Here is a 16,604-nt window from a genome sequence, read left to right as displayed (position 1 = left end):
TCACGGCAAAGTCGTTCAGAATCGGCGTTGAGTTCAGGCACCCCATGGGGTGCGTGAACAAAACCCTTCGTAACAAAACAGACATCCAATAATTTTGTTCCGAACGCATTTGTTGTTCTTTTATTTTCCGGAGCGGGTGAAAGCATGTCTCCCTGCACGACCTTTTGTCATTGACGGTGCATTTTGACGGTGCAAACAGCATTTTGTTACCAACCGCCTCTTAAAGAGCGCGTGCAGTGGGCATCGGGTACTAGAAAAACCCTAAGTATAGAGCGAGTCGTTAACTCTGTCGCGTAGCTTAAAGTCACTGGATCATGGGAAAGTAAAGCCAAGCTCCCCGTGTGGTCGCCATCTTGGTCCATGAAATGAGCAATTTCTCCTTGACCCCTCCGTTCTTGGTGAGCCGATCTAGATGCGCTGGTGACTGGTAGCTTTATGGAGTCATTTTTTGTATACCAAGATTTTGCTAACCACACACCGGCAAAACAAGCGTACACTTTCGTAATACCACCAGATGCTGTGTCGGTGCTTGGAGGCACTGAAAAATAAGTTTACTGTCTTGCATGATTAATAAGTAGATCGCATACAAAGTGCCGAAGACGGTTATATTGGCGAGGAACGCTTCCAGTACGATGATGCTCCATGGTGATCTTGGCGCGACTGGTTTAGAATGACCCCCTGGAAGCTGCGAAGATTTAAATGGACCAAGATGTCGATTTCCATGGCAACCTAGACCAATTAGCCAATCGCCTTGCGAGGTTTGAATCGTCTGTATGTTAGTATCTGTGTCCGGCTAGCAGGTAGGGAAGGCAATGGCGCTACTTTCCCAGGATCCAGTGACTTTAGCGTAGCTCTGTGGCAGCGCCTCCGCTTCGCACGCGGCAGACGCAGGTTCGATTTCGGCGGGCGATCTTTTTCAAGGATTCGGCAACATCGACGATGACAGCTCCCCCACCCCCTCCCCCTACGCCAACTACAACTTCAACAAGGAACGTCCTTTCTAGTGGTGGAAAAATTCCCTAACAGCTATCACTTAAAAAAAAAAAAAAGACCAGGCGACTACGAGGAAAACGAATATTGAACTTGAGCGTCGGCTGCGCTAGTCATAAAACGCGATTATGGAAATTATGGTTTAATCGATAGATCGAAACACGGCGACATACCATAAAATATTGTGTGTAAGTAAGTCGGCAAGTAAACGGGCTGCTAGCACTTCATCTGCGTTTAGATAATGTCGTTCTCACCTAACTCAAAACGTTGACACATTTACACTGTAGTTGACTCCGTTCCCCCCCCCCCCCCCCCTTTCCCGACCTTTTACCTGTGGTTAAAAATAGCTCTCACTAAAGATAGAAGCAAATACTTTTTATTAGAACGCAATGATCTACGTCTGCTTCTACATACTTAAAGACATACTCGCTCCATATTTGTTCTTGAGAAAAACAATGCAATCTTCTTCAGTACCACCTAGAAAGACCACACGTCAAATATTACGACGTAGTTCTGTCTAAATGTTTCTTAAAAAGGTTCGGCAAACTTTGCAACTCGCCAACTTCGCCAAAATCGGCTGACTCGAGCAGGCGAATCGACGTGCAACCAACAGCGCATCAAAGCTACGGCGTGGGCGAAGCGAACACTGAGCTAAACGTCATCATCATTTCCCGTTTTCGTTTTTTTTACTTCTCCGGGCAAGCGTAGCGGGTGGCGTCAGCAACGTTTCTTCTCGACGCTCAGCGGTGTCCACGTGATTGGCGTAACGCGCCTGCGCAGCGCGCTTCTTGGGAGCCTTCTGGCCTAGAGTTCCTGTGTGTAAAGACCGTTTTATTGTGGGTAGCGCCATTTTGAGAGCGAGAGAGCAGAGGGGAAAGGGCTACCGGCGCTTTCCCCCTTGCTGGTGCGTTAGAAAGTATAAAAGTCCCGGATGAGAGGCTTCGCCAGTGTTGTGTGTATGCATTGCCCAAACTTCGTTCACGCTTTCTTTTCTGTTTTAAACTCCCAAACTTACTTAGAGCGAAGGGCTTGAATGGCGATAATCCAGCGGTCATCGGAACACCCTTGCTCGGTTATGGGGTGCACAAATAACGACAGAAAGCGCCGAATACTGTCTGAGGATCTATAAGTAGCTTGCACGGAATCCGGCAAGTGTGGCTACAATGCATTTAAGTTTCATCGCTTTTCACATGACCCCAATCACGGCGGCAGTGGGTTGCGTCCGTGAACCGAAAAGAATTTTCCCCAACGCCATCTTCTCGACTCTGCTCGGAACAGCTTGTGAATGAAGCGCGCACAGAACTTAATGCTGCACCGTCGATGAACATGGGCTGCGCTCGCATGGTGCGTGCAAATTTTCTCGGGATTATTGCAGTTTCAACTTATAATTTTTTGTAACTGAGTTCATCTTAATATTGATATCTTAAAGTGGTGATACTGACTCAAATTTATCGTCTACAACACTTAATTGAAGGCTCATTTCCGCCGTCGGATGTGGATGAAAATTGTCAAAAAGTAATAGTTCTATCAGTTTTTACGAATCACTAGCTCCTGCGCGACACCAGAGAGCCCTAAACATATGTTGACCATCACGACGCGACTAGACTCTTCTTCTTTTGAAAATTAGTACATAATGTAGCTGGAAAGTAACCTACAATTTTTGTTGCTGAAAGTTGAAGCATGCTTGTGCATCATTTTCGAATTGTTGAATCATTGATCGACTCGTTCCTGCAGTAGACCCATGACAAAAATAATACCTGGAGAAGGGGGGGACAAAGGACAAATATAAACCTCCAAACTCAGCTAAATGGCTGGTGCGCGATCGAAAAAATCCGCCTGGTCCTGGTATCGAACCAGGGACCTCTCTATTTTCAGTGGAGTTTTTCGGTCGCGCACCAGTCACCTAGCTGTGTTTGGAGATTTGTGTTTGTTCTTTGTCCCCCTTGTTCTCCTTCTTCAGGGATTATTTTCATCATTCTTGTCCAGCTCGCTTGCACCTTTGCATTGAATTACATAATAAACAATAGACCCATCTTAACATTGCTGTTTCGAGAACTCGACAAAATACACACTCGTCGACACGGGATGTGTAAATAAAACATTTATAAACACCTTCAAGCGGGAGTGAGCTGCCTTGGATCGTTCCTTGCAATAGTCTTATTTCGCGTGTTCTTGTTCACATTATATCTTATTGTTGTGGACGGCACGAAACGCCAAAAACATCTTGATGTACTGCATCTAAAACGACAATTGGCCTTTTGTTATTTTAGATGCTGTACACAGAGAATGGACTTCTTCCAAAACCGACGCGCCCCATCGCGGTGAAATAGCACGCAGTGCACTCTGGGAACTAGTTGGCCACTCAGTTTCGGTTTCGACTGAGCAGCTTCATCTCATGCTATCACGCCGCGACCGAACGCGCTGCTTGCGTTTTCGCTTATCTGACTTTTCACGAACGTACAATACACTCATTCTCGAGCGATACAAAACGAAGACCGGGGCACTTTCCTTGGTTCCCGAAACACCGGATATTGTGCGTGCGTATGCGAACGTAGTAAGTCGTGGCCTAGTCACCTCACCCCACGAGTGCATCTTTGAGCTCAATGTCAGTAATCCCGTTTAGTACCAGTGAACTACAACTGAAATTTGTTCGTCTGGAGCCTTACGCGCATTTTGTTTGCCAAACGTCCGCTTCTCGTTACTTCATTGGGCGAAAAGCAAGCCGCATCCTCACAGGGTATCAAAGTTGAGGCCAGCGTTTGCGCATGAACTTTTAAGAAAACGCAATAAATTCGACCTCACTACTGCACAAACGTTACTATGATGTCTTCCTCGTGTCATCATATATCTCCCACTAAAATTTTATGCTGATAGAAGATTAACTTTTCGCAAACGCTGAGATCGGCTAGCTACGACGGAGGCCACAAGTGTCCCCTACTCCTCGCTAAGCCTTTTTGGACGAGCTTTTACTGACGCCCGAGATCTCTGCCGGGAACGGTGTGTCTGAAATTATCTCGGCATACTCAGGCAGGAAGAAAGCAATTACATAACAAATATTATGGCCATTAGCAGCCGTGAAATGCGCTTTGAATTCGTTCGAGCACTTGTCTGGGGAATGTCGCACCGTGCGCCGGACGGGCATGCATGAACCCCAATGCGGTGCGCATAGGGGTTCATGCCCGTATGACGCACTGCCGGCGAACGGTGCGACATTCTTCACACAAGTGCTCGACTTTTGCATTCTTAAAACGGCCTGTATGCGCGAATTCGCCTATGATTGCAGGATAACTTTATGCGCATACGCGATGTTGAATATTAATGGAATGCAAGCGGGTGGGGATTTCACTTCGTGCAGTGCTGCGGGTCAGTACAGATAAGAGATAAGTGTGTTAAAATTGAGCTTTTCACTGGCACCTCCGAGTTTTACCTCGCATACTCAGGCACATTAAGAAAAACAGTAATTGCAAAAAGTAATATTTCGTCTATGGACGCACGAAGCAAACTTCCTGATTAAAAACACTAATGTAAAGGCGCGAGCTCGATGTAGGCATACTTATTGGTTGCTACAGCTTGTTGATTCGTACACAAGCAAGATCCCCGAGCACCCGAGCTTCGCAGCGTCGAGAATCCCAGCACTGGCTCGTCCACATACCTCGATTGGAACGCTAACAGGAAGGCTCAATTACAAAAATACAACAAACATGTGTTAAGGCAAGCTATACGTCTCGGGATTGTGCTAAAGCTTCGAGGTATGACCATTTAGGTTAGTTTAGAGACCACAAATGACGCTCTCGGGTCCAGAAAATAATATCTTGTCGACGTGTCGATCGAAACCGAAACCATGCCACCCTCCTCCCTGGCCAACTAGTTCCCAGAGTGCAACGCGCGCCGTGTTGCATGCAGGGCTTTATGGAAGTAGTCTATTGTCCAGTCACCGGATGTGTCTGTACAATTTGCATGTCACAACCGGTGGCGGAAATGAGCCTTCAACGAAGTGTTGTAAATGATAAAATCGAGTCAGTGTTACCACTTAAATATATCAATATGAAGATAAATTCAGTTACAAAAAGTTACAAGCTGAAACAGGAATTATCCCGTTAAAATTTGCATGCATCTTGCGAGCTCACCCCATGTTCATCGACGCACAGCGTTCGGTGCGCGCTACATTCACAAAATGTTCCAAGCACAGTCGAGAGTATGGCATTTGGCGTTATTCGTTCATCCCATAACCGAGCAATCGTGTTCCTTTGACCAGCAGACTGTCGCCCTCGAACCCCGTGGCTCTATTTAAGTTACGGAGTTCGAAACAGAGAAGAAAGCACCAACGAAGTTCGGGCAATGCGTACACCCAACACCGGCGAAGCTTCTCATCCGGGACTTTCACTCCTTTTAACGCATTAGCAAGGGGGAAAGCGCCGGTAGCCCTTTTCCCTTTTCTCTCTCGCTCTCTTTCAGTGAAGCGGTCAATAGACTCCCTTCGGGAGCCAGAGTTGCACGTTCATCCTCGTAGCGCCGGCTTTCCTGCACGGCATCCGAAGTCCGCTCCTCGCGTGAATGAATTCGGCGAATAGCATGTCGCAGTTGTGCAGAGATCTTCAAATGTCGTAGACACCACAACGTGGTGAAGAGTGCGGTGGAGACGACATCTGCGATTGGACACGCCTGCCGCAATACCGCCTGTCGTTGCGTAAAGGATCACGTGACATCTTGTACCACCTGAAAGCCATGTACTTCGCGGCTCGATGCCATTTGTTTTGCCGGACGAAACCGAAGTTTCGGTTCAGATTTTTGCACGTTTTTAAAATTAGACTTAAAAATATATATCCAATTTTTCGCGATGCAAAGAACGCAGTGTCTTTTACTAGGGTTTTTTAATGCGAAATTACTCATTAAACCGAAATGTTCGGAATTGAGCGGAGTTGCCCTCTTATACTCCAGAGGGATGACGTATATCGGGTTTACCATTGTGTACACCTTTTGCATTGCATAATTTCGTTCAAGAGTTTCTGGTAGATACGAATTCGCACAAAAATGTTTAAACCCTCTAGTTTGGCCTCAGCAACACGGACGTCGGCGTTTGCTTCATGGTGCAGTACGCCAGCTACGCAGTCGGTTCATTGGTCTCGGGAATGTTTTGCCAACTTCAGGTAACCAGTTTTCTTGAGAATTTTATTATGTGATTTTTTTCATTAATGCTCACTGGAAAGCGAATACAAACGGATAGTTACGGGAAACAAGAGAGATCCCGTGCATAAAAAAAAGAACTGAGGGAAAACCGGGAATTATTAGTGATTTAAAAAAAAGGAAAGTGACGTGTCTTTTTTATATTTAAGTCGTTTTGCAGTAGAAAAAACATATAAAGACAAACCGGTGTCTGAATAGCTCATATTTGAAAGAGCCATGTAGTCAGAGCCATTCTGGAAGCGAATACCTTGCATTGATGTAGCATTAGTTGAAATAGCAACTCCGTGTTTCTATGTATATATTTTCATGTAAAACTGAGCTTTAGCTTAATTTAAGGACAATTAGCACCTTCAAGTCTCATACTGTTACTTATTGGAACACATCTACTGGAAAAAATGGACCAAAAAAAGTTGCTAAATGCATAAAGCACACCGACAGTGTAATTGTAGAGGTCTTCATGGACATCTCTAACGGTTACCACTCGTCATCGCTGATTCTGACAACGTACATTGTTCGCATATTTTTGAGTGCGCTTGATGCTTATACGAGCTAACTCTGAAGAAGCTATTTTGTATCATTGCGTTATTTATAAAAACAGTAATATTTGTTTACAAACTATTTGAGAACGATACACGAGGCAATTAAAAAGAAAAAAAAAAGACTTGAAGGATTAATTGCTACCTTTAACCCAGTATATCACTCAAATCTTTTTCAGATGGAATTATTTTTCAGTTTTGCCGCTGTGCTCCTCACGGTATTGTCGTTTATGATCATTGGACCGGTGCCTTTTCTGCCATGCCAACCGTAAGCACTATACGAGTATATAGAACTAGATCGCGTCAGATAACTAATAAAGAAATATATAAATTTAGAAATGTTAACCGGCTCATCATCTAATAGTTTACTGCTTGAATAAACATGCATTAATATTATTAATGCGTTAGCGAGTGTAAAGGGACAAAATACTATATGCAAGAAAAACCTTAAGAGTACGTTTTTATATTTGAGACATTTTTACTACATTCCTTATTATAATAGGGTATAATTAATTGAAAATCTTATATTTCACAAAAAGGAATCTGCGGCAGTTCACTTTACATTGTTTACAACTTCAATCAACGTTTCAAATCTTCCACCTTTGAGCTATAATATTCATAGCTTTAGAGCATACGTGGAGAAACATGACTACGTCACCACGCTCGAGGATGCAAACTGCGGGGGGAAGTTTATAAAAGTTTCAAATTTACAATTAAATTGTTTGTTCGAGAAAATCTCTCAAGCCAGAGCCTTGATTATAATGGCTATAAAATTTATTTACCCTTTCGCCAATAGCTTCCTAATCCCCAGCAACGGGAACGAAACTGTGTTTCAGTTAGTGGAAATATATAAGTGTTTCAAATGCTCGAAGTTTGGTCATAGGTCAGTAAAGAGAAAAAGAAACTAAGCTTTCAATAATATTTGTGACGATTGCGGCTAGTGACGGTAAGACGTATTGAGCATACGTGAGACAGTAAGACATATCGAGCAAGGGCAATTGCAATTCTTGTCGTCATCATAAGCTATGTGGTAATGGCAGGTTAGTGTTGATACTAAGACGTCACGGCTTTACGAGCGGGTTACGTGCCTCGCACAAAGCAGACCAGTTCCATCCGAAACCTTAGACAGCATATCACAAAATATGGCTTCTTTGAGGGCAGCTGTGGATGACGCAGAAAACAGACTGCGTAGAAATAACCTTCTCATCTTCGGTTTACCAGATAACCAAACTAAAACATGGAATCAATCAGAGGAGTCTGTGGTGTCAATGTGTGCAAACACATCGGACGTAACAAATGATAAACCCGACATTGAAAGTGCACACAGAATTGCTCGGTATCAGGTCAACAAGAACCGATCTATTGTTGTAAAGTTTTCCCCTTGAAAGATGAAGAAGCCATTCTTTCTTCGGAAATTAAGCTAAAGGATACAGAGTTTGCAGTGCGGGAAAATGTTTTTGTCCCGATTCGTCATGCTCCAAGGAAACGGCTTAAATCTGCGAAGCAATATGAGGCACCGTATAAACTTTTGCTTGGGGGATCCCTTCATATCTATGATGCTGCCACTGATGTGGCCGTTCAGTCAAGAAGATAACTATATAGTAATTCAAGACAAGCATTAAAAACAAGGGAAATTTACTTTCTGGCTTATTATCTCAGTGCTAGCACGCATTATTATATGCACTGAATCTTTGCTGGATGACAGCATCAGCAACGCCAAAGTTTTTCCTTCTGGATTTCAAGTTTACAGGAATGACCGTGACACGCAGGGTGGAGGTGTTTTTCTTTAGGAGCTGGGCATGCACTCGGGCTAGTTTGTGATCCATATTTCCAAAGGTAAAAGCGCTAAATGCAACGGACAAGTAAACGAAACGAACAACACAGAGCGTTTTTCTTCTCGTTGATGAAAGGTTTCCAAGCGCACCAGTTGATTAATGGGATAATGAATGCGAGACCGTCTGGTGCAAAGGTTATGTTTCAAAACATATTGCGTTTGGTGCTTTCTACTGAAGTCCCATTGGAGACAGCCTTGTTCCTTTCAACTGCTTGTCTAAAACAATGCGGAGCTTAAAGGGGCCCTGCAATCATATTTAAGCGTCCACCTTTTTTGCGGTTTCCACGTCTCTTGGGGTTCAGGCATGCCAATGGGCACGGAGAGAGTAACTAAATATCAGTGCGTCATATTTTAACCGGATGACGCGGAAACCTCCTCCACCGACGAGGGCGACCCGCGGTACCGAAAGCGCGCAAAATGTGACGTCTTTGGTCCTGGGCTTACTACTGGTCAGAGCCGCTCAAAGCTTCTTTTTAGTCGAAATACAATATATAAGTGGCGCCGCACCGTTTCAATTACTTATAAAAGTAGTTTTTGTTCAGTATCTTAGATCAAAAAAGAAACGAATGCAGTTCATAAAGTACGGAAACAAGAAATGACACGCCCATATACCCGCCGCCAAGCGGTGGAAAAAGCGGCGCATACTAGAAAGGAATAGTGGGATCAGGCGCCGACACGGAAAGGTCCCGGATGTACGCGGCGGCGCTGCGGTCGTATACCGGCTCGAGGATCCGACCGGTTCCAAGCGTTTCCAAGGCTCTCGGCGCGGGCTTGGCTGGCGATTTAGCCCTTTGGCGGTATGGCAGCGCGAAGTGGCTTTCGTTCTGAACTGATCTATACCCCGTGTTTGCTGTCGTTTGTGGCCAATGAAGTGTCATGCCGAATTAGTATTTAATCGCGCAGCAAATGCAATGAGAGCCGCTCTGGCTGCCCGCTGCATACAGCCTATCCAGAACACGCTTCAATGGCGCCCTCTCGCGCCGTCGACACGGAGTGCGGCAGCCGTAAGCGCTCAATGAGCTCACTACTTCTCCTCTAGTTCACGGCCACTCTCAAGCAACCAAGGACGTCATGAGGGAGGATATTTTTTGCTTGTTTTTGTAATTTTAATTTGCCTATAACTTTTAAAATAAAGGGAATTTCGAGAAGAGAAAAGCTTCACTAAGTTACTACGTTCAGTGCGCTCAGGTTCGGTGCAAATTAAAAATTAGTAAAAAAGTCATTGCAGGGCCCCTTTAAACACTATTTTTTACTATTTATTTATTTATTTATTGAACTAACCCCACAGTGCACGTGAGGGCATTATAGTGGGGGAGGGGCAAATATAAAATAAACATGACGCCAAAGAACACATAATTGCTTAAACAGTCAAAACTCAAAAGGTGACTTACCCAGAGCAATTAACATGAAAATAAAAACAAACGAAAACCCAAACCAGCGTAAAGCTAGACACTGCACTCGTGAATATATACAGACAAAACTGAAGTTTGTAGGAATAACAAGTTTTAAGAATCTGACAATGCGTCATAAAATTGAGAGCTTACGTTTGTTGAGACAATCTCTTCAGGTAACTGGTTCCAGTTGAGTATTGTAGAAGGAAAAAATGAGTATTTGTAAATGTCTGTTTTGCTGGTAAAAGACCTCATTTTTCTGCTGTGATCCAGGCGCCGAGAGATGAAGTGAGGTGGAAGTAAATATTGCGTTTTGTCGATTCCACACTGATCGTAATATAAGCTGTGAAGGAGTTTCAGGCGGAAGCATTTACGACGATTCAGTAGAGGCTGCCAGTTAAGTGCAGGTTTCATGGCAGTTACACTTTGACCACGCGAGTATGTATTAAGGACAAATCTAGCGGCTCTGTTTTGTATCAGTTCTATATTATTTATCAGGTACTGCTGGTGGGGATCCCAAACTTCTGAAGCGTACTCTAGAATGGGCCGAATATTTGTGAGATACAGAGTGTTTTTGACCTCTTGAGGAGAATTTTTGAAATTACGTTTGATGAAGCCTATCATCCGATTAGCTTTAGCAGACATATACTCAATGTGAAAGCGGCATGACAAATCATGGGAAACGTAAACGCCTAAATATTTTACTTGTAGTGACGTGTTGATGGGGATGTCGTTAATCTGGTACATGTTGGTGATAGGGTTACGCTTTTTAGTTACACGGACAAAGTGACATTTGTTAACGTTCAAATCCATTCCCCAAGTGCTACACCAGTTTGCTATGCGGTCAAGGTCGGCCTGCAGAGTGATACAATCATTGAAAGAACTTACTGCTTGATAAATTATACAATCGTCAGCACACAGGCGTATACTAGAAAAAACGTCTACAAAAATATCATTGATAAATATTAAAAATAAAAGCGGCCCCAACACCAAGCCCTGGGGTACACCAGAAGTGACGGAAATAAAATCAGATGACTTGCCATTAATTAACACTGCTTGAGTCCTGCCACTTAGGTAATCTGATAACCATCCGAGAACTTTACCATCTATATTTAAGGACTTCATTTTATGCAGAATAAATTTATGGGGAACGAGATCAAACGCTTTCCGGAAACCAAGAAAAATACAATCTGTTTGAAGGCCTTTATCGTATGCGTATGCCAGGTCATGATAGAGTTCCACTAGCTGAGTTGTGCATGACAAGCCTGGGCGGAACCCATGCTGGGATGGAGTGAAAATATTATTTGACTGTAAATGTTGAGCAATACTTGGGTAGATCACATGTTCCATAAGTTTAGAAGTCGTGCTTAGCAACAATATGGGCCTGTAATTTTCAACTTTGTTTTTGGGGCCGCTTTTATGCACAGGTACAACATGAGCTTTCTTCCAGTCAGAAGGAAAAATACTATCTGATAGAGATCTGCTAAACAGGACGTGCAAGAACACAGCGAGTATACCTGCACATTCCTTAAAAATCTTGTTAGGAATGCCATCATGACCTGGAGGCTTATCAGGTTTAAGTGACCCGAGAAGATTAACCAGTCCGTCAGAGTGGAATCCAATTTACGGCATGTCACGCAACTGATTTACTGCGTTAGGCAGAGCCAAGTGCACCGCAGTTATCAGGGGATAAAAAACTGATTGGAAGTATCTACTAAAGCACGTAGCTTTTACTTGGTCATCGTGTATGGTCTGTTCAAGTTCCTCAATCGATGGTATGCCAACCTGGTCCTTCTTGTTGCTTTTTATCAGTTTCCAAATTTCTTTAGGGCTCCTTTTAAGACGATTACTTAAACCGCCCTGAAAAACCTTTTTAGCTAATTTGAGTTTCCTTTTGTAGAGTTTACTTAGGTCGCGTAACCGAGTAAGGGACGCGGCAATAGAAGTCCTGCTGAAAGTTAAGTATGCACGCTTCTTTGTCCTCAAAATTTGCCGTAACTCTTCATTTATCCAATGTTTTTTTTTTTTTTTTGCTTTCTTGGAGAGATTAGCTTGGGTGGGATGTAAGTGTCGATTAAGGCAGTAAGCTTAGTTTTAAAAATGTTCCACAGGGTTTCAACGTCCCCCATCTCATAGCTGTACATTTCAAAAATGGCGAAAAACGTTACAAGTTCGTCAGCAAGGCTAGCGTAATTGCCCTGATCGTAAAAATAAATCTTGCGCGGGGACTGCCGAGCCGATAGCGGACGTTTACACTGTATACCTGCTGTAACTATGTCGTGATCGCTAATCCCCGGAAGGTGTGTGACTGCAGAAATACCTGTTCTGGAATCGCAAAGAAGGAGGTCTAGTGTACTTGCTCTATTGAAGTCCACTCTGGTTGGTTCAGTGACGTATTGAGATAAACCAAAGCTTGAAACAAAGGGAAAAAATGTCGGGTATAATATCGAAGAGCCGGTAGTTAACATTTGCTTATCATGCCATGTTATGTCAGGCAGGTTAAAGTGACCCCCAAGTACAAGAAAATCACTTGAAATGGAAGACAGCTCGTCAGATAGGGATAGCAGTGATTGATGTGTTGCGCTGGGAGGCCCATAGTATGATCCGATAGCTATGGTTTCCCCGGAAGTTAGATAAATCTTACACCAAACCGATTCACACGATGAACAAGGAACATTTATTTGCGAACTCTGAAGGTTGTTTGCGATTAGTAAAAAAACGCCACCACCATGCGTAGTTCTATCCTTTCGATAGGCAGAATAATTGGGAAGCGAAAATTTCTTCGTCAGCTGTCTCTTCGGTTAGCTAGGATTCTGTATCAATTACAATTCTAGGTTGCGTCGTAGCGACAAGTTCAGCAAAGCCATCAATTTTATTTTTTATGCTGCGACAGTTAATAAGTAGTGTCTAGATTTCGACACAGATGCTGGTGACATAACATGCTTCCGTGGTAGTAGCTATGATTCACTCTGTTGGGTGGGAACTGAGCTTGATAATTTCATTCGTTGGTGCGTTGACTCGTCCCAGGTATATACCTCGCTGTTGACAATTAATTTATCGTAACGTAAAGATACTTTGTCATCTGGCTTTCGAGCATGTTTTATGCTGTTCCGGAGTTCTTTCCGTACTAGCTGGACCCTACGTGAGAAGTCTTCAGATATAAACACTTGCGACCCCTTCAGTTTACGAGCGTTACGGGGGATATCCAGCTTTTCATTGAAATCGTACAGACGCAGAATTACGGGCCTCGGTTTACCTTCCATCAAACGCCCCAGTCTATGTATCCTCTCAACACTGGCAACGGTAACACCTAGCTTCTAACCGAAAATACTTTAAAGCACCAGTTATTTTAACTCCGTTGTACTTTCTTCTTTTACCTCTTTTATTCCGTGAATGATTAAATGATTACGCCTTCCTCTGTTTTCTAGGTCGTCTACTTTCTCGGTTAAACATGTTACTTTGTCGATTAGGCGCTTTAGGTTTTGCTCACACCGCTCTACCTTTGGGGGAGCCTTTGATAATTCTTTAATTGTTGACTTTATTGCTGTTAGGCGTTCGTTAGTGCCAGACATGTGTAGCTCTAGTTTTGTTTGCATTGACGTTAAGCCAGCCGATAAACTTTGCTGGTTGGCTAAAATTGCCGCAAGTTGTTCCTCCACAGTAGGCTTAGGGTTGAGTTCTACATCGCCGCTTACGATCAGTATCAGCATAGACAGAGAATCAAAGGAAGCAGTAAGACTCTCGCACAATATTTTTGGGCAGGGCAGCACAGCAAGACACAGGTAATTGCTCTGGAGCGTGGACACCAGAATAGGTTTACCAACCTGTATTAAAAATAGGAACGGGTTCATGGACGTCCGCATCGTCGCTGCGCTACTCTGCCCACTGAGGATACCAGGCCTTGGGGGGCGGATCCAAGATGTAGCTGATGACGGTAATGCTGGAGCATCCCGTTCCGCTCGAGGAACAAAGTCTGCCGTTGTAGACCAGGAATCGGAGACGGGCTCGAAGTGGTTGAAGCTTGAGTTGGTGACCAAAGTTGTTCGCGCTGAACAGGTACTGCTGGTAGGCGCTCGCTCAGGCCGAGGGCAGCGTTGCGACACCGGGTCGACGCTCCAGGCAAGCACCTGTATTAAGAATAGGAACGGGTTCATGGACGTCCGCATCGTTGCTGCGCTGCACTGCCCACTCACTGTATATTTGGCATATTAAAATCGCCACCACTAGGTGGCGATTTTAATATGCCAAATATACAGTGGGCTGACTATACTGTTGTACTGACTTGCCATTCTGCCCTTTCACGCTTGAATTTAGTAGTATGATCGCCACAAATTCTCTCTGTCCGCTTGTTGATTTCAGGACAAGACGTCACGGCGGTTTTGTTTCAACGCTTGACTTACTTTTCTAGAACTCTTCTAACTTAGTACGGTCAGCCTTACCAGTACCTGGTATAATGGAAACAACCATGAAGAAGTTCTGGCTAAGGTCTCTTTTGGCCGGCCCCTGATTGTTGTAGCTCCCCCACAAATGGTGTACTCTTTTGAGAGAGGTAATTACGGCTTGATTATACAAAGCCTTGGGGACTACTCTGAAGAATTTGCAGTCATGTGTACCTCATCTAGTGTCGACGACCTTTGGCAAATACCTAAAAGCAAGCGGCTAATACTCTTTGATCGCCATATACTATCTAAGACTGTGTCCGGCAGAAGGAGACGCAGCAAACCATGGTTTACTAACGAGATTAAGCGATAGCTGAATCAGAGATGTCGCTTCTTTCGCCGGTACTTGAATCAGGGTAGAGATGAACTTCTGACAAACTTAAAAACAATAAGGGACTAGATTGAGTAAAAAATAAAATGTGCCACGGCTGACTTTTACTATTCTAGGTGGAACGATGAAAATGACCACGAAGGAAATTTCTGGAGGTTCGTTAAATCCAACGGCAAAGAAGTTAGCACTATCCTGCCTATTTCAACCGAACAAGGTTATGTCGCTAACGACAATGAAAAAGATGTATCTTTCAATAATTACTTTCAGTTCGTTTTCTTTGCACACGCAGAAACCACACTTCCTGAAACAAATTCCTGTATTCTTGCAGCAATGCCAGACGTTGTGGTAGCATATGAGGGCGTCCTGTAACTTCTCCGAAAGCTGAGAGAAAACTCTGCCACCGGTCCAGACTGCTTCCATTTTTATATCTTAAAAGCTTGTGCACCCATTATCGCTAAATATCTCGTTATCTTGTTGAATAGGTCTTTATTATTCCGGAAACTGCCTTTTGAATGGAGAACGGCGAATGTTATCCCAGTTCATAAAAGTGGTCCACTTTCACAGGTTTCAAACTAGACCCATTTCTCTTACTAGTGTGTGTTGTAAAACACTTGAGCATATAGTATATTCTAACATATATTGCCACTTGCAAGCGAACAATTTCTACGTAAGGTATCAACATAGATTTAGAGCATGCGTTTCTTGTATCACTCTGTTGGTCGAGTTCTATGATATTTTTTCTTTATTTGATTCTGGAAATCAGGTTGACTGCATTGTGTGAGACTTTTGAAAGGCTTTTGATAGTGTCCCGCTGTGTTGTGTTCATCCCCTTATGTGTTCCTGAGTGTCAGGTTTTTATTACCATGAATCATCGCCAGCTCACTTGTTTTTTTTTAGTATTATTGCAATTTTGATAGTGTGTCACATTTTTTATTGTAGAAGAATGAATAGTTAGGCGAGTTGGTGGGAATTCATCTTGGGGACACAGCGCGAACAACAGACGTGGACGAAGAAGAAACACACGGGACAAGCGCTGACTATCAACTGAAATATTTTAATAGGAAAACACATAAAAACGACCATTCATCTTTTTATTGCTCCTGAATCTTCCATCGTTAGGATTACCCGACAGCATTTTTGGGTGGGTGCGGGATAGTTTGACATGTCGCTCAAAATAGGTTGTAATTAATTGGTGTAAATCTCATTTTACTTCGTTAACTTCCGGAGTTCCGCAGGGATCGGTTTTAGGTTCACTTTTGTTTAATCTACATAAATGATACAGGCTCTGACATCGGTTTTAATCTTGGGCCATGCGCAGACGATTGTGTTCTATATACTACTGTAAATACTGAGGAAGACGCCAATGCTCTACATATCGATCCTAATAAGAGGATCTTTTGGTGCCACAAATGGAGAATGACAGTTAATATTGCTAAGTGCAGCTGTATCCGCTTTAGTGTGAAACGGCTTAACATACATGCGGACTTTTAATTAAATACTGAACAGATTGTTCTGGTCACGGATGTGAAATATTTAGGTGTTATCATTTCATCTAACATGACGTGAAGATGTCATGTCGAAATGGTAACTATGAAAGCCGGTCGTGTCCTTAATTTTACAAGTGGAAAATTCAGAGACGCTCCTGGGGACGTTACAGAACTTATATACGTGTCTAAAGTGCGTTCTATTTCAGAGTATACTTCATTCGTATGGGATCCTGACACTAAAACACTAATTATTAAACTACATGCGATTCAGAATCGAGCTGCTCGCTTTGTCACACTCTTATCATTTTAGTGCCAGCGTTACTGCATCAAAAAGGAATTAACCTCTCAAGGGACTCTCTTGAATTACGCCGAGGGTTATCGAGCTGTTCGTTTCTAGATCAAATATCCCACC

At 43.4% G+C, this 16,604-nt stretch overlaps 1 protein-coding gene across 1 annotated transcript in view; it reads left to right on the top strand.

Moving 5' to 3' along the window:
• The window catches only part of LOC115318485, a 37,343-nt gene that overhangs the window by 6,990 nt on the left and 13,749 nt on the right, over nucleotides 1-16,604 (top strand). Inside the window, exons 4-5 of the mRNA XM_040504006.1 lie at nucleotides 6,039-6,137; nucleotides 6,890-6,978. Coding sequence (XP_040359940.1) covers nucleotides 6,039-6,137; nucleotides 6,890-6,978 — 188 coding nt within the window. The remainder of the gene's footprint in view (nucleotides 1-6,038; nucleotides 6,138-6,889; nucleotides 6,979-16,604) is intronic.

This window comes from Ixodes scapularis, unplaced genomic scaffold (assembly GCF_016920785.2).
Source record: "Ixodes scapularis isolate PalLabHiFi unplaced genomic scaffold, ASM1692078v2 PGA_scaffold2__306_contigs__length_199485367, whole genome shotgun sequence".
NCBI lineage: Eukaryota > Metazoa > Arthropoda > Arachnida > Ixodida > Ixodidae > Ixodes > Ixodes scapularis.
Note: the sequence above shows the minus strand (reverse complement) of the source record. Positions and strands in the feature narration are given on the sequence as shown.